At 47.2% G+C, this 17,685-nt stretch overlaps 1 protein-coding gene across 1 annotated transcript in view; it reads left to right on the top strand.

The window, feature by feature from the left end:
- The first annotated feature begins 2,768 nt into the window (after nucleotides 1–2,768).
- Nucleotides 2,769–17,685, top strand: part of TKTL1 (transketolase like 1) — a 33,374-nt gene continuing 18,457 nt past the window's right edge. Inside the window, exons 1-10 of the mRNA XM_029609772.1 lie at nucleotides 2,769–3,015; nucleotides 5,059–5,176; nucleotides 5,945–6,058; nucleotides 6,298–6,395; nucleotides 7,199–7,390; nucleotides 7,494–7,621; nucleotides 14,532–14,725; nucleotides 15,462–15,626; nucleotides 16,209–16,365; nucleotides 16,441–16,571. Of these exons, the coding sequence (XP_029465632.1) occupies nucleotides 2,909–3,015; nucleotides 5,059–5,176; nucleotides 5,945–6,058; nucleotides 6,298–6,395; nucleotides 7,199–7,390; nucleotides 7,494–7,621; nucleotides 14,532–14,725; nucleotides 15,462–15,626; nucleotides 16,209–16,365; nucleotides 16,441–16,571 (1,404 nt within the window). The 5' untranslated portion in view covers nucleotides 2,769–2,908. The remainder of the gene's footprint in view (nucleotides 3,016–5,058; nucleotides 5,177–5,944; nucleotides 6,059–6,297; nucleotides 6,396–7,198; nucleotides 7,391–7,493; nucleotides 7,622–14,531; nucleotides 14,726–15,461; nucleotides 15,627–16,208; nucleotides 16,366–16,440; nucleotides 16,572–17,685) is intronic.

Raw genomic sequence — 17,685 nt, 5'->3', positions numbered from 1 at the left:
GGCGCGCCAGCAGCCCACCGGCGCGCGCGAGTTACGCCTGCCCGAGGCAGGCGTAACTTTTAACAAAGGTAGGGGGGTTTAGATAGGGCTGGGGGGGGGGGGGGTGTTAGGTAGGGGAAGGGAGGCGAAGGTGCGGGGGGTGGAAGGAAAGTTCCTTCCGAGGCCGCTCCGATTTCAGAGTGGCCTTGGAGAGAATGGAGGCAGGCTGCGCGGCTCGGCGCGTGCAGGCTGCTGATTTTGCACAGCCTTGCGCGCGGCGACCCCAGATTTTAAAAGATACGCGCGGCTACGCGCATATCTATTAAAATCCGGCACACTCTTGTTTGCGCCGGTCGCGCGAACAAAAGTAAGCGCGGGCGTACTTTTTAAAAATCTGCCCCATTATGTTTATAAGCCCAGGTGAGGGGGAGAGGGCAGGGCCAAGACCAGCTGGGCAGGCTTCTTGGTGATCAGATGTCTAATGCAGGAAACTTGCACTGCCCTGTGTATTAACTTGTTCCTTATGACCTAGCTGGGGCCAGTTGGGTACCCTGATTTCAGTGCTTATACTCAAGCACAAGCAGACTGAAGTGGCTTATTGGGTGAAAATGCAGAGCAAGACAGCAATGAGTCTCTAGGTTTCAGATTACAACTGTGTGCTTTTGCTGGGTCTTATTCAAAAGGTCATTTACTATTATGGCCAAAATAATTTATTAAATAAAGCCCTAAGTGGTTTTGTCATATATATACAATGCAAGCTTCTGAGATTCTGCCTGCCTTGTACTCTGCACTCTGTAATACAAATTTAGATACTCTCCACTGGCATCTGCCGCCTCAAAAACAATGCAAGGAATTCACAGAGCTAATACCACCACCCCTCCCCCAGCTGCATGCCTTGGCTAGGCCCTGTATGAAAGAGATTCCTTCCTGAAATCACCTTACTAAAGGATATTTGAAAATATAAACAAAAAATATTGGAATCATCCCTATTGAGAGGTTTTACTTCACACCGTGCCTTGCACACAAAAATTATCACTGTGCTTTATGTTGACATGAAAACACAATCAAATATCTCGTGCATCATTATATTTATGTTTAGAAGCCCAGGCGAGGGGGAGAGGGCAGGTCCAAGACCAGCTGGGCAGGCTTCTCGGTGATCAGATGTCTGATGCAGGAGACTTGTGTAATGTGACCTTTCCCCTCACTGCCCCACTGTACTTCTGCAGAGTAACTGCCAGCGTGTGAATGACTGACCCTGGAACAGTCGCCCGGGGCAGGCTGGTTCTCATGCCTGCCTCAATTTTTGAGGGGGCCGGAAAAGTTCTGAAATCACTGCCTCCCGAGCAGTCATAGTTTTTACCAATGCTGACCAAAATTAAACAAAACATACATAAGAATACAAAATCGCAAGCATGGCTAAATCAAGAGCAGCAGACATTGCACTGGACAGCGCTGGCCCACATATGCTTGTTCTTCCTGAATTGATTGTAAAGCCTGTTGCTAAATTATTGTTCATTGTAAACCGAGGTGATGTTTGAAACGTTCCGCGGTATATAAAAAAAACCCTTTAAATAAATAAATAAATAAATAAATAAATAAAATGATGAAAAAGTTTTGCAGGCCCCAACTGAGCTGTGGGATGGAAGAGGAGACCCGTCATACTGGCGGAGAGTTGGGTTCCATTAGCCTGAGAATCCTGTCCGACAACAGCAAACAGCGGGCAACAGAGAGGAAGCCGGAAGGGAAGAGCAGACAGAGAGCAGGAAAATGTTACAGAATTAAGCGCGAAAAATCATCCAAATGGTTTTAGGCGCCTCCAGCAGGGCAGGCCCCTTACTTTTACTGGCTGTCACGCTAACAGAGTGTGACTCAATTGGCGGCCCGGCTGGCACCTCCCCTTACCCCAGGATGGCCTTAGTCTCACTAGTGCTGAAGGTGAAATAAAAGATAAAAAAATTCAGTTTTCTTCCAGGCCAGACCCCTGAACTATATTAAATATAAACTTTTTCACCATTGTATTTATTTAACACTAAACAGCCGTAAGCAATATAAGCACGTTATTTACTTACAACTAGGGGGCGAGAGAAATAAATGCAAATTTTCAACATTGTGGTGCCGCCCCCTTCCCTTGGTGCCCTATGCACATGCTTATTTTCCTTAATGGTTAAGCCAGGCAACAAATGCATATAAGATTATGACACAGTCAAAGATTCGCTTTAAGATGTTGTTGTATTTGCTCCACAAAATCGAGGACCAAGGATCTCAGTCATTTGTTTGCATAACATTTAATTGAGGCTTCGCATAAGAGTGTAGGAGACTGTAACCTTAACGCACATTTTGAAATGGGTCAAAATCCAGGGCTGCAACATACCCTGGCTTAACTGCGAAGTTCATTCCTATCGTAGCATGCGCTAGAGAGACAACAACCTCTTGAGTGAAACCCAGAGGTTTACACACTAGATTGCCCAGTGCCAGAGACATTGTGGTAGAAATGGAATGGGTTACCAGCTCACCTAAAATTAAATAAAGTCAAACAAAATGCCCCTCACCCACATGGGTCTCGTATGAAATTAACAAAGCTTGCCCTGCAACCTGACTCATTTTTTGCATAACATCTGGATCTCTTGGAAACTACTGTTAATACATTGAGCCCTACTTTTCTTTCTAACACCAGCAGCAGTTTATAAAATAGTACGATTTCAGAGCAAAGCGGCAATTGGAAGCAAAAAAAAACCTCCGATAAGACTGGGATGCCCCCCCCCCAGCTCTAGCGCACGCCTTCTCCCCTCCTGATCTGAGCTCATTTCCTGCAGGGGAGGGGCAGTCACTGCTTCATAGGACTGAGCAGCAGAGCTGCTCTGTGTTACTATTGCGCGGATTGGGTTGTGGGTGACTGGTAATCCGGGGATCAGAGCCTAGCAGCATCGGCATGGCCAGCTACCAGAAACCAGAGGAGAAAACTCTGCAGGCCCTGCGGGACCTGGCTAACCGCCTGAGGATCCACTCCATCCGGGCGACCTGTGCATCCAACTCCGGGTAGGATCTAGAGGCCGAAGGGATCTGTAGCTGCGATCGGTTTCTTGTAGGAATCTGACACGTGTTCTTCGAGTGGCGCCCCTGTCCCAGGGCCTTTTAATACAGGATTTGAGCGCGGTTGCATATATTAGGATCCCCTGGGAACAATTCCCTTTTGTTTAAGACTAGAGCTTGCATCCTTATAACTTCTACTTGATGTTTTTCCTTACGAGAAAATGGGAATCTTTTCACTGTGTGCAGTGAAAAAATGTATATATAGAACTTAATTTTTTTTCAATCTAGTTGTCTTTGACTGTAGTGGACTGGGGCAGCATGGTCGCTGAGATAAAGTCCTATCTGTCTTTCCCCCCCTCTTATTTACTAGAACTTCTGTAGTGTAGACACGTAATTCTTTCAAAGTTTGTGGTGTCCTTCATGCTGAGACGGTGGGATGGGAAATATTCTTGGTTTTAATACATTTCAGTACTGAAAAAGAGAGACATTTCATTTTTGTGTGCATAGATGTAAAATATATGCATCTTTTTCAGTGCTTGGAAAAAATGCATGGTCTCTGGGTTAAAAATACGATAAAATTTCAATTATTTTATGACTCTTTTTTTGTTGGGGTGTGTGTATACACTGAAAAAATAATAGATATATTTTAATGGGGCCCCCACCTTTTGTGGACACACGATCTCTGCCTTCTGATGGGTACCAGTGAGAGCGAAGGTGGGGCAGATAATCCTCACATTTCTCTTTTCCACTGAGGCGGGGTGAAATTCTTGCCTAAATCAGGGGGAACTTTCTAAATATAGCCTTTGAGGGATTCTTTGCCCATCTGTAGTCTTCCAGTTCTACCCCGTTGAAGCTGGACCTGTTAACCTCCTCTTCTCCTTGGGCAAACTCTCCCTGCTCCTATCTGTAAAGTTAGTCTGTAGGAGGAATACTGATAGATTGAGGTTAATCTAGGTAGTATATACTCTAAAATCTCCCCTTTGTTACAAGCGAGCGAGCGACCTCCCCATAATGTCTTTTAATGGCTTGATTCATTTAATGACTGTTGCTTATACTTCCATGGATTAAACTATTGCTATACTCTCCATTGGTTGGGACTGGCACTGCATAACTGTTCTGTTGTAATTATGAACTTAAAACTCGCCACGCCCAAACAGGTGAAAAGCGGATTTATTCTCATACAGATTTAATGTAACAAACTCGCTCACGATTATGGTGTGTGAACGAATTGGGGGCTGGGCTGATTCTTGGCAGAGAGCCCTACAGCCATCTAGTGATCTGTGAAACGGCTCCAGCTGAAGAGCAGACACTGGAGCAGGGGACTTGCCCACAACACCTGGAGATCGTGTTCTGAAAGCATACACAGTAATAGCATTGAGAATGGGATGGAGTCTTATTTAAAAGAATCTAGCTAGGGACTGTTTGCCTACTTTCACTAACTAGGATCTTTCATTTCTTTTTTTTTTTTCTTCTTGGAGTGCAACTGCAGTTTTAGATATCTCAAACGCCCTCTGATCAACTGCCTTTCTAGTTTCTTGTCAGTTAACTCAGGGGTGCTCAAACCTGTTCTAAGTGACAGTCACAAGTACTAGGCATGATTGCTAGAGTATCTTTCGTCTTGTTCCTCTGGCCTTCCAGCTCAGTAGGGACTGGGATCTACTGCCTTGAGCCTTCATGCCCAACTATCTGTGGCAAATGATGGGGGCCCCCTCCCCCACCACGTGAATGCTGCCTCTGCATCCTGTCCCTTTGCATAGAAGTATACAGGAGGGCTGAGTTACCAGGCTTTCTTTATTACTGGTCACGTTGTATTCTCATCACAGTAAGGGATTGCAATCTGTGGCTGTAAACTTAAGAGATATGTGTGTAGGGAAGACTTTTAATGTTGACTAAAGAATGGCCTTATGGTCATGTTGGTTACTGGCACACGAGAGTCATGGTGAAGCATGTGAAAATTTTGGTGTTTATGGATCCTTATATACGAAGCTTGGCAATCAACCCATCTTCCTTCTGGATGCATGTTTAAGGATGCTTCCCCCTTCTTTCCAGCCACCCCACGTCTTGCTGCAGCGCTGCCGATATCCTGTCTGTGCTGTTCTTCCACACCATGAAATACAAAGCAGCGGATCCTGCCAATCCCAGCAACGACCGCTTTGTGCTGTCCAAGGTGAGGAGGTAGAGGTCCACTATGTTCAGCTCTTAACAACTTCACTAAAGAAATCTCCCTTCCCTGTACGTACCCGGATCAGTCCAGACAGTGGGTTGAGCCTCCTGTCCAGCAGATGGAGACAGAGAAAAATTGAAAGGGTATCCTATACCAGGACAGTGCTCACCTGCGCCCCCTCAGTATTTCTCTGTCTCCAGCATGCAGACAGTTGAACCTGTGGTTAACAACTTCACTAAAGAAATCTCCCGTCTTTGCTTATGTAACTTTGGAGCTTTAGCTTCCATGTAGTATTTATTAGGAAATCCCCTTTCCCCTAGCAGTGCCACCTTCTTTCTTACATAACCTTCCTCTGCTGTGACAGGATGCTGGGGGCTAATTCATGTTTAATCTCCCACCATGGTAACATTGGATTTAGCTGGGGTCTGATTACCTTGGACATCAGTTCTGATCAAATGCTTATCCAAAGTGACCCTCTGTAACACCCCCCCCCCCCCTTTATGAGCCTTTGCATTTTGGGGCTTAGTCTCCAGTCATGTGGCAGATGTGATTTTTATTTATTTTTTTTTTAAAGGAAGTGAGCTTCACTCCTGGATGTGAATCCAGGAGTGAAGCTCCTGTGAATCCAGTGAGGAAGGCTGGATACCCGTCCTGGGCCGCTGGGACATTGCAGGCAGTTGCAGAGCATTTGCCATTGTGCTTTAAAGGTGATATTGGCTTTGTAAACTGATGCTGTCATGGCACGATCATCTTTCCTCTTTTCTCTTTCAGGGCCATGCGGCTCCCATCCTGTATGCTGCCTGGGTCGAAGCTGGTTACATCTCGGAACCTGACCTTCTGAATCTGAGAAAGATTGACTCTGATCTGGAAGGGCACCCTACCCCTGTGAGACATGTGCTTTACCTTCAAAACTATATCTTTAATGGCTTTGCATGCTCTACAGAAGTGTCTGCAGGATTATATAAGTAGATGGCAACCTACAGGTCCTGTTTCTGGTTGTTTTGGAGATCCTCTGTCCTGTTGACATGCCCAGGCATAAAAAAAACCCCATTTAGTAATAAAACCCTCTGAAAATTTTTGTGTTGGGTATATTTAATAGTTTTTTTTTTTTCTTTCCCGGACAGAAACTTCCTTTTGTAGATGTGGCAACTGGTTCTCTGGGTCAAGGCCTTGGGGCAGCATGTGGCATGGCCTATACTGCCAAACACTTTGATAAGGCTAGGTAAGGAGCATGTGTGCTAGTAGCTTGCATAGAGGGCCTCGCATGACCTGAAACAGACCATTAAGAGAATTCCTTTAAGGTTAATATAGTCTTATTGTATAATTTTCAGCTTTTTTTTTTTTTTTTCCCCCCTTCCCCACAGTAGGAAGTCTAATTGAGGCTCCTAATAGGTTTATCCCTTAACTTTCATGCCCTGGCTGATTTCTTGGTAGGGTATCAGCTCATGTTAGTAGTGTGGTTTTTTTTTTTTTGTTTGTTTTTTTAGCCTAGAAGTTTTTTCTTCTGCTCCTCTTTTGAACCTCTAGCTTCAATCTGATTGGTCACAGTATCATAAGCTTTTATTTTTAACCACTTGGGTTACTCTCTACCACTCCCTTGCAACTCTCCTAGCTATTGCACAGACAGTCTTCAGCCAAGAGCCTCGGATTGTAGTCATGTGGACTGTCTAGCTAGTTAGTAGGAGTCTGTATAGATGGTGGGGGTCTGGAACACTGCCTCAACAGCATCCCTAGTTGACCTGGGGAACAGTCTGGTTGGGAATCAAACTTTGGTCCCTCTGCATTGACCTACTGGACTGGTCTCTGCTTTTGGTAGCTCCTCATTTCCTGTATGCAAAAGACTAAGCATGCTGTTATCACACTGTGATCTATAGGTAGTGTCCAAATAGTTCTTAACTGTCATCTTGTTACAGTAAGTGAATTAGCCTTTAGTAGTGAGTTGGCTATGAATAAATGGTAAGCTAGTACTGCCATACTATGGTAATGGCCTGGGTGATCTCTGACCTGTACATGGGATGTTTCTAGTTACCGTGTGTACTGCTTGCTGGGAGATGGCGAGTCCTCTGAAGGTGCTGTCTGGGAAGCCATGGCCTTTGCTTCACACTACAAGCTCGATAACCTGGTGGCCATCTTTGACGTGAATCGCTTGGGCCAGAGTGAAGCCGCCCCCCTACAACACGATGTCAGTACCTACCGAAAGCGCTGTGAGGCCTTTGGGTAACTCTGCATATCTATTTTTTTTTTTTTTATTATTATTCCTGGATGTGTTTGACTTTCTTCCTCCCTGTTTCAGTCTTTGACTATCTGGATTTGTTGGCAGGTGGAACACTTGTGTGGTAGATGGCCATGATGTGGAAGAATTGTGCAGTGTTCTCTGGCAGGCGGCTCAAGTGAAGGATAAACCCACTGCCATCATTGCTAAAACCTTCAAAGGAAGAGGGATCCCAGGTAAGCAAGAGTCTCTCATCTGGGTGTTACAGCCTCCATGAGGATGGAGATGACTAGGTATGCAGTAGAAATTAGGCAGGTGCGTTTGTTTAAAACAAAAGTGCAAAATGTGAAGACTTAAGGTTAATTTGTTACTTTCATGGAGGGGGCCCCCCCTCCAAACAAAACTTAACGTATTCATTAGCTTTGTTTTAAACTAATGCATCAGGCTTAGACCTAGGCCCAAAGCAGGAACCGTGGTCTATCCCCGAGCACTATGCTGGGGTCTCGGTGGAGACATGGGCCAAGGCCCTGAAAGTTAAAAAAAAAAAAACAAAAAACAAAAACCCACAAACCTTACCTGATCCGTTCAGTATCCAATGAAGGCTGACGCCTGGGCCTTAACCCAAGGTTAGGCCCAGGCCTGGGCGCAGCCCCAGCAGACACCATCATTTGGCATTGAAGAGGCGCTCCAAGGCCCAGGTGTCAGAACTTGGCTAGCAGGTCTGGGTCCAGGCCGAAGCCCTGGTGCCGGGACCCAGCCTATGCCAAGGCTCAGGTGCTGGGACCTGGGCCACAGTGTCGGGGGAGGGTCCGGGCTCTGGCGTAAGCCAAAGCCTCTCTCTTGAGCAGGCTGTAGTGACCTTCCATGGCCTCTGCCTAAGCAATTCTGAGGGTTTGGCCTAGTCCTTGCCAGCAGATCCCCACCAGACCAGGGGGATTCCGGCCCTGGCATTTTTCTGGGGTAGGGAGGCTTCGGGTGTGGGTTGGTTTTTTTGTTTGTTTTTTTTTTTCCCCCCCCACATGAATGAAACAAATCAAGCAATACATGAACCCAAAATTCATTGGGGGGGGGGAATCTCCTGACAACAAATTCCCCCCGCCACACATCCCTAATAGAAATATCAGGCTTCCACTGCTAGGATTCAACGGTGCCTGTTTGTAAGTTACATGGTTTAAAGGTAGTGGAAGGGGAGGGGTTGGCCTTTCTAGAGAGCTTGCTTTCTTGCAAGCTATAAGATGCAGCAACCATTAGGCACAAACTCTGGGAAGAGGTTTCTGGCTTGCTTTCAATCCTAAGACTTTACATCCTTGTTCCTGAACATACCCAGATCAGTTCAGACAAGTGGGTTTATTCATCCCTACCAGCAGATGGAGGCAGAGGACAAAAACCTTGGGCACTACCACATATCTGAGAGTGCCACCTGCAGTCTCTCAGTATTTCTGTCTCCAGCAGATGGTAGAGGTGTTTACCTGCAGTCCTGAGTGATCTGAGGATTAGTGCTTCCTGAGGTGCCAGGTTCCTGTTGAGGATCATCCCTCAGATTGAGCCAGGCAAATGGGGGGGGGGGGGGGGTTGGCTACCCCTAGTGGTTGCAGCCAGAGACCACCGGGTCCACGGATAACCAGGGCACTGGTTCACTTAGTGGGTCCTAAAAGTCCCATCCTTCCCGCTTGGCTGAGTCGGAAGTACCCCTGCTTTGGGGCCTTTCTACTTGTATGCTTATCTCTATAAGGCTTTTTGTTTTTAAAAAAAGAAAAAAAAATAGGGTTTATCTTCAGAGCCCAGGGAGCTTTGTCAGCAGAAGGACAGACAGAGGTTGGCTCTGGAGATACCGGGACTGCAGAGAGGGGAGCCGGCTTCAGCCACGGCACCAGAGTCCCCGGAGGGACCACAGGACCCAGTCCAGGTCTGTGGGAGCAGCCTCGAGTTCCCGCTCTGCACCCGTGGAGTTAGATCCAAGGGACCTGGGGGACTCAGATGACCTTCAGAATGAGTGACCTCACTCCAGCAATGGTTCCGGAGGTGGGCCCAGATGTGCATCCCCAGGATCCGGATGACTCTAGGGATGATCAGGTCTCGTTGGAGGGCCCTGAGACTGAGGGTAAGGACCCTAGAGTGGTCTGCCTTTTTAAGAGGGAGGAATTGAGACCTCTTATCCCCAGGAGTTGGGGGGTCAAGCTCTCCTTGGAGGAATCTAATAGTGAGGGCATTAATCTAGTATTGAACTGCCTGCGGTGGGTGCCCCCCCCCCCCCCCCCCCCCCCCCCGTGCTTTTCCCATCCCAAAGAAGATCCAGAAGTTGATTAGCCAGAGTGGAGCTCCCTGGATTCAGGTTTGAAGGTGAGGAGAGCGATGGTGAAACTTTATCTTTTGCTGCAGGAGCATTTGGACCGTTTTAAGACACTGAAGGTGGATGCCGCCGTTTCGGCAGTCACTAAGACAACTATCCCTGTAGCTGGAACAGCCGCCCTGAAGGATGTGTAGGACCACAAGTTGGAGATTAATCTTAAGTGGACCTTTGTGGTGTCTGTGCTGGGGCCTCCTTGTGGCAGTCTGTGCCAGCCTCATGCAGAGGGACTGTTCCCTGTACATACCCGGATCAGTCCAGACTGTGGGTTATGCCTCCCTTCCAGCAGCTGAAGACAGAGAAACTTGCAGGGTGCCCTCTCCTCAGGAGCAGTCTTCCTCAGGCACACTGTCTCCTGTCCAAGCCACCCGGCTGGAAGCTGGGGTGGCATATGTGGCAGACGCCTTATATGATCTCGTGTGCACCACGGCACGAAGTATGGTTTCCGCAAGACTGCTGTTGTGGCTGCGCAATTGGTGGGTGGAGATCTCTTCCAAGTCTCAGCTATGTAACCTGCCTTTCAAGGGCAAACCTCTGTACGGAGAGGACCTCTATCAGCTGATGAAGTCCTTAAGAGACCAAAGGTAACCGGCTTCCAGAGGATAAGATGCCTAAGAAGCCCCTTCTGGCTTGATCCAGGTTTCTCAAGACGAGGTGGCTTTGCTGCAGGAGGGGTACCGGATCCTCTGGGCCGAAATAGTTCTCAGGTAGACAGCAGTCCTTTCAAGGCTCAGGAAAATCTTCTCTGAGGGCCCACTCAGGGAGCAGGCGGAAATAAATTATCCCAATGAAGTCAGGTTGGTCCACTCCTTGCAGGCAGCAATCGGAGGCAGGGTGTCTCATTTTCACAAGGAGTGGACCAAGATCACCTCCGATCAGTGGGCTGTGGAGGTTGTCCAGGACGGTTACGCCTTAAGAGTTTACGCATCCGCCCAAACCGGTCTTTCTGGAGTTGCACTGTCTTTCCCAAAGCAAGCATGCGGCAATAGGAGAGGCACTGCAAAGATTAATCGACCTAGAGGCTATAGTCCCAGTTCTGTTGTCAGGGCAGGGATGGCACCCATTTATTTTGTGGTTCCAAAGAAGGGGGGCACCCCCCATTTTAGATCTGCAAAAGGTGAATTGGAGTTTGAGAGTTCCGCACTTCCGGATGGAGACCTTCCGTATCGTGATTTCAGTTGCTTGAAAAGGGGAATTTTTGACTTCACTGGATCTGAGGCCTACCTTCACATCCCCATTCGGTAGGAGCATCAGAAGTTTCTCCAGTTCAAGGTGCTGGATCAGCATTTTCAGTTTCGGGCACTTCCTTTCCCTCTGGCCACAGCTCCTCGCACCTTCACGAAGGTGATAAGGGTGGTCGCGGCAGCTCTGAGAAAGCGGTGCACCAACACCCAATCCTATCTGGACGACTGGCTCATTCGGGTGAAGTCGCAGGAGGAGTGCTCACACTCCGTACTCCGTACACTGTTTCTATTGGAATCGCTGGGCTGGATCATAAACCCGATGAAGAGACACCTGCCCCTTTTCAGTCCCTGGAGTTCTTGGGGGCCCGATTCGATACTCAGCTGGGCAGAGTTCCTCACAGCCGACAGAGTGATCAAGATCCAAGGCTAGATAGGTCGCTTCCTCAGCCTCTCTGTTCTGAAGGTTTGGGATTACTTACAGGTCCTGGGTTCAATGGCCTAGATGTTGGAGCTGGTATAGAAGGCATTGCTGTCCTGCTGGAATCCCATGTCTGAGCAGTACTTTCTCCCCTTGCCTCTGCTGAGGGAGGCAAGATCCAGTATAGTGTGATGGATGTCGAGGACCAATTTGGAGAAAGGAAAGTCCCTCTAAGTCCTGGAATGGATGTGGGTTACCGTGGTTGCCAGGCTTGGGGGCTGGGGTGCAGTGTGCCTGGGCTGGATGGCCCAGGGCCTTTGATCAGTGTCAGAACAGTTCTGGTCCATCAATCGGTTGGAGACGCGGGCGGTGCTCAGGGCCCTTCAAATGTTTGTTCCCTTGGTCCAAGGCCGGATATTGCAAGTTTTTGGCAATGCGACAACAGTGGCATATATCAAATCGCCAGGGAGGAACCAAGGGTCCCGCTGTGGCTCATGAGGCTCAGTTCTTGTTTGTGTGGGTGGATCTTCCATCTCGAGGGCATCGCAGCCTCTCATGTTGCAAGAGTGGACAAGATTCAAGTGGATTATTTCAGCTGGCAACAGTGGGAACACTCCCCAGAAGCCTAGAATCACACTTTGTGCCGTTTGGGGGACTCCTCAGCTGAACCTCATGGTGACACGGGCCAGTGCCAAGAGGACATGTTTTTCAGGCGAGAGGCTGATGCGGTGGGCCTCTATTCTCTAATATGCCCGTGGCCAGCAGTGCTTCTCCTCAAGTTTTCCCTCCGTGGCCTCTCATAGCGTGAGTGCTGCTCCTGATAGAAGCGCATTCAGGTTCGGTGGTTCTGGTAGCGTCAGAGTGGCCGCACCATCCGTGGTTCACCGATCTAGTACATCTGGCAGTGAACACACCGTTGCGGTTGACTCATTTGCAGGGTCAGTTGTACCAAGGTCCTATATTTTTGGATCGGGCAGATCACTTGTGTCTCTCAGCCTGGATTTTGAGAGGCAGCGGTTGCTTCTGAAGGGGTATTCGGAGCCAATTATTACTAGCCTCCTTCAGGCTCGACGCCTGGCTACTTCCATTGCTTATTCTAGAGTATGGAAGGTTTTTGAGACCTGGTGTGATCAGCAAAATGTGGATTCTGTTTTGGTTTCTGTTCTGCACGTTTTGTCGTCCTTATAGCAGGGGTTGGCTTATAGCTCTCTTAGGGTCCAGGTCTCTATTCTGGGTTGCCTCAGAGGGGAAGGTGCAGGGCAAGCCTTTGGCCTCCTGAAGGGCGTTAAACATCTGCGCCCCCCTCTATGGAATGTGTGTCGGGAGTGGCATCTCAATTTGGTATTGCGAGTTCTCTGTGAGGCTCCCTTTGAACCTTTTGAGTCATGCATCTTTAAAGGTCCTTACCTTGAAGACTGTCTCTTCGGTGCCCATTTGCTCGGCCAGACGAATCGCAGAATTACAGGCCCTTTCTTGCAGCAATCCTTTCCTGCAGGTTTCTACCAACAAGTTTTCTTTATGTACAGTGCCTTCTTTCCTTCCCAAGATGGTCTCTGCCTTTCATATGAATCAGACTGAGTTGCCAGGGCTCTCGTACTGGTCTCTTGATCCCTCTTTGGTAGGGATCTCCATCTCTTGGATGTATGGCGCGTCCTGTTGCGTTATTTGGAGGTCACCAATTCTTTCAGATGATCGGATCATCTGTTTTGTGTTCAGTGGAGCTAAGATAAAGCGTCCAAAGCTTTGCTGGTTGAAGGAGACTTTTACATCTACCTATTTTGCTAAGGGTCACGCAGTTCCAGTGGGACTGAAAGCACATTCCACCCACGCTCAGGTGGCGGCGTGGGCAGAATGTCAGCTGGTATCTCTCCAGGAGACATGTAGGGCCACTGTTTGTCCTCACTTCACACTTTCACTAAACATTACTGTTTGGATGTGCGCCTGCAGGAGGCGACATCTTTTGGTGATAGTGTACTGAGAGTGGGTCTTTCGGGTTCCTGCCTGGTTTTGAGGGGGGGTGGTACATCTCACTTGTCTGCACTGATCTGGATTTGTTCAGGAAAGGAAAATTTGGCTCTTACCTTCTAATTTTCATTCCTGTAATACCACAGATCAGTCCAGAGGCCCACCCTTGGGATCTCTACTGAAAGACTGCTTGTTTTGCTGCTGGGCCTGTGAGCTCATAAAGAATGTTTGTGTCTTGTTTTTTTGTTTTTTTTAATATGGAAGCTTCAAAGTTTACTGGAGGTGTTTTCTTTGGCTTTCTGATTTAGGGGTATCCATCCCAGGGGATTTGGTTCACCCTGTGGTTAAATTATCTTGGCTTGGGTACAGGTCAATACTGAGGGACTGCAGGTGGCACTCTGGGCATTGCTACTTATCCGAAAGTTTTGTCCCCTGCCTCCATCTGCTGGTAGGGATGAATAAACCCACTTGTCTGGACTGATCTGTGGTATTACAGGAACAAACATTAGCAGGTAAGAACCAAATTTTCCTTTCCTGAACATGGTGTTTGACTATGTGGGAGTTTGCTGGGCTGCTGCTGATGTCTTTAATGGATTTGCTACCCTTCAGATCAAGGATAATGGGGCAAAATTTGGGGGTGTGGATGGATAAAAATGAAAGGTGACTCTCTCAAAGAAAATACATTCCTTTTTAAAAAAAGGAATCGTGACGTGGTAGGTGAGTCTTAGAAGTACGACTAGTACAGACAAGTGGGTGGACCAAAAGGATCCATTCTGAAGACATTTTTATCTAATAAATGTTAATGCGTTTAGGATTTTAGATTTTAACTGCTTTTCCAAGTTCAAGGTGAGGTACAAATTAGGATACACTCTACTAATTCTTGCCCCAGAAGGCTTTAAGTGAGGCAGTGAAGGGTGAAGTGACTTGCTCTAGGTCCATTAGGAGCATCAATGGGAGAAGCTGGATTTGAACCCTGTCTTCCCTGTTTCTCAGCCTGCTGCTCTACCACTCCATTTATAGCATAAATTTGTTACAAGGAGCCCCCTCCTGTAACTGACGCATTGTAGTAATGTGAGGGTCACTGGCTAGGCTGGCTGTCCTCGTTCACAGAACTATTCCCTCCCACCTTATGGTGGGAGGGGAGAGATCTGGAGCTGTAGATGTGGGATATCCAGGATGTAGTCTTGACTGTTCATGGACAGGAATGTAAAGGTTTTGTGGGCCTGTTCCAGGTATTGAGGATGAGGATAACTGGCATGGAAAGCCTGTTCCTAAGGACAAGGTGGAAGACATAATCAACACAATCCAAAACCAGATCCAGACAAACAAGATTCTGTGCCCTGAGCTGCCAGTGGAAGATGTCCCTGCCATCAGCATAGAGAACATAAAAATGCTCTCTCCTCCAGCCTATCAAATTGGTGACAAGGTAGGCAGGGAAACAAAATCCTCAGAGTAATGAAGACTTTTTTACAGTAATCTGTTCTGTGCACTAACAGTAGCTGGATGGATGCACTTCAGCTAGGTTTTTTTAGGGTTCGAAAGGCACAGCTATGTGTTGGAGTGGGGGAAGAGGCAGTACGCGTCTGATGCCACATTAGCCTAACTTGCTCCTTTCTGGTACAAACGCCTAACGCTCTCATCTTGCAGACCTCAGCTGACTTGCCCTCCTTCCCTCTCTTCCTGGTGCTGATGCCCTCACACAGAGGGTGGAGGATAATCATGATGGGAGGGATGCAAAGGGTGAAGAGCATGCAAAGCAATGGAGTATTTTGCTGCCTTTCATGTACAAAGAACATCACTGGCTGGAGGTTGATGACTAAACTTGAGGGCGAGAGTGTTGTGGGTGCTACTCCTTCAAAATGTTCAACACCCATAATGACTTTTTTTTTTTTGCATTACTACTTGTGCCTCTTCTAACAAACTTTGCCTCACCAGACCTCTTTTTTTTTTTTTTTTTGGTGGCTGTCTTCCAGTTCATGTTTAGTTTCAAGATTTCTGCTGTTGTGCCATATTAATGTCCACTGGTAGTTCTTTTATAGTTGTGGACCATCTTAGAACAGAACATTGAACTGCTTTTTCATTAGATCCTTAAAGATTGGCAATACTCTTAACTTTCCTGGTGTCAAACCCACTACAGTCACCTTCTTTATCCTTCTTCGCAGGTGGCGACCCGTAAAGCCTATGGATTAGCTCTGGCCAAACTGGGCCGTGCTAATGACCGGGTCATTGCGCTTGATGGTGACACCAAGAATTCCACCTTTGCAGAGATCTTTAAGAAGGAGCACCCCGAGCGTTACATCGAATGTTTTATTGCTGAGCAGAACATGGTGAGTTGGTGGTGGACGGTGCCTTATCTTGTGAAAGAGCTCACCTAAATGACATTTTTGTTGGGTATCCAGCATAGGCGCTGAAACAAGCTTGGTGTCGTGCTCTTCCCCCGCCTTTTTGCTAAAAGATTCAAGCATGCACTCTTTCTTGATTTTGGGAAATTGGATTACAACACATTTCTCACATTCTATGCTTTTAGTAACCTGACATGCGAGTTGATGCCATGAAGCTGGATCAGGACGGGCGCATCTTAAGTTTGGGGTGTGTTTCTGGGGAACTTGGCTCTCGTGGTGAAAAAGTGCACAGATGACCTTTTCAGCAAGTGTCTTGGTCAAGTTGATTATCCAGCCACAGGCAGGACTGACTGAATAAAGGTTGCTGGCCAAGGTTGATGGAAACTCCCTACCCGTATGCCTGCAGTTTTTAGGGCTTTGTGTTGAGGGTATGGGAAGGAGAATGGCAGAAGTCCTATCTGTGTTCAAGATCCACTTGCCTTCTCCTCCATGTGCCCACTGTCCTAGTCGGATCAGACATAGAACAGAATCCTCTATTTGTATTAACTCTTATCCTTATTCATGCAGGTGAGCGTGGCCATAGGATGTGCTACCCGTAACCGTGTTGTAGCTTTCGCCAGCACCTTTGCTGCCTTCTTGTCCAGAGCTTATGACCACATCCGCATGGGGGCTATCTCGCAGTCAAATGTGAACCTCTGTGGTTCCCACTGTGGCATCTCCATCGGTATGTGCCGTCAGGTGCTTTTTACCCCACTGGTCCTTGACAAAACAGGTCTTGAGCTGTTCTGTTTTTTTTTAGGTGAGGATGGTCCCTCTCAGATGGCACTGGAGGACTTGGCAATGTTCCGAGCTATTCCCACCTGCACTGTGTTCTATCCCAGTGATGCGGTCTCTGCAGAGCATGCGGTTTTCCTGGCTGCCAATACCAAGGTAAACGAGTCTGCCATGAGCCGTACTGATTGCATGCTCTACTATACATGTGCAGGATCTCTTGCTGTGCTTGACCCGATGGTAGATCTTTATTTTACTGCAAATGGAGAGGAGGGGGAAGCAGCTTATACTGAGCAGAAATGATTCAAGCAATCTTATACTCTTCTCTGCACCCATTCCCCAAGAATATAGTTAAACACTGTGGTTTGTTTGTTTTTCTAAAGAACATGGGTGCATTATAGCTAGGTTTATATTGCCTTCTGTGGGATTTCTTAACTTTTTATTTATTGCACAAGATTTGACTTCTTGCCCTTTGGACAACCCATCAGTATAATACAAAACTTAGACCACCTTTCTATTTCATCCTGCTACACAGTCCAATCCTTACAGGTGGGTTATTTCTCCCTACCAGCAGATGGAGGCAGAGCACTTTTTTTTTTTTCTTCTCATGACATCTCCACTATTCAGAGGTAGTGCAGTGGAGAAAGATCTAGGGTGTGAACAGGAATTGATCAGTCCAGACAAGTGGGATTTTGCATCCCCACTAGCAGATGGAGGTAGAGAATAAGAGCATTTCAGGTATTGCTATATAACCTAGAGTACCACATGTAGTCCCTCCCGTATTTCTCGGTCTCCAGCAGATGGTAGAGGTACAAACTGCAGTCTGGGGGAGGGGGGGAGGAAAGAGAAGATATGAGGTTCTCCCTGAGGTGTTGGGTACCTTTTTGTGAGCCAGACAAGCGGGGAGTTGGCAATCCCTGGTCTGCCTCGGCCTGCAACATCTGGAGGCTCCCTCTGAGGTCATCTCTTGTACACTGCAGCCAGAACCTAATCTTTCCACTACAAAAGAACGTTCATTCATCATTGCTGGATCCAGAATATGGAACACTATGCCATCAGAATTACGCCAAGAATTTTGCTACAAAAAATTTAAACAAAACTTAAAAACATGGTTATACAAAAAAGCCTACTATTCTTGAACTGAGTCCTTTGCTTTGCGTTCTAGTTAGTCCCACAGACACTCATATTCTGATATTTATATTCATTATACAAAGTTTTATATGGATTTGTATTCTTTCAGTTATAATGTTATATTGTAAAGCTCTATGCTGAA

Source organism: Rhinatrema bivittatum, chromosome 1 (genome assembly GCF_901001135.1).
Source record: "Rhinatrema bivittatum chromosome 1, aRhiBiv1.1, whole genome shotgun sequence".
Taxonomy (NCBI): domain Eukaryota; kingdom Metazoa; phylum Chordata; class Amphibia; order Gymnophiona; family Rhinatrematidae; genus Rhinatrema; species Rhinatrema bivittatum.
Note: the sequence above shows the minus strand (reverse complement) of the source record. Positions and strands in the feature narration are given on the sequence as shown.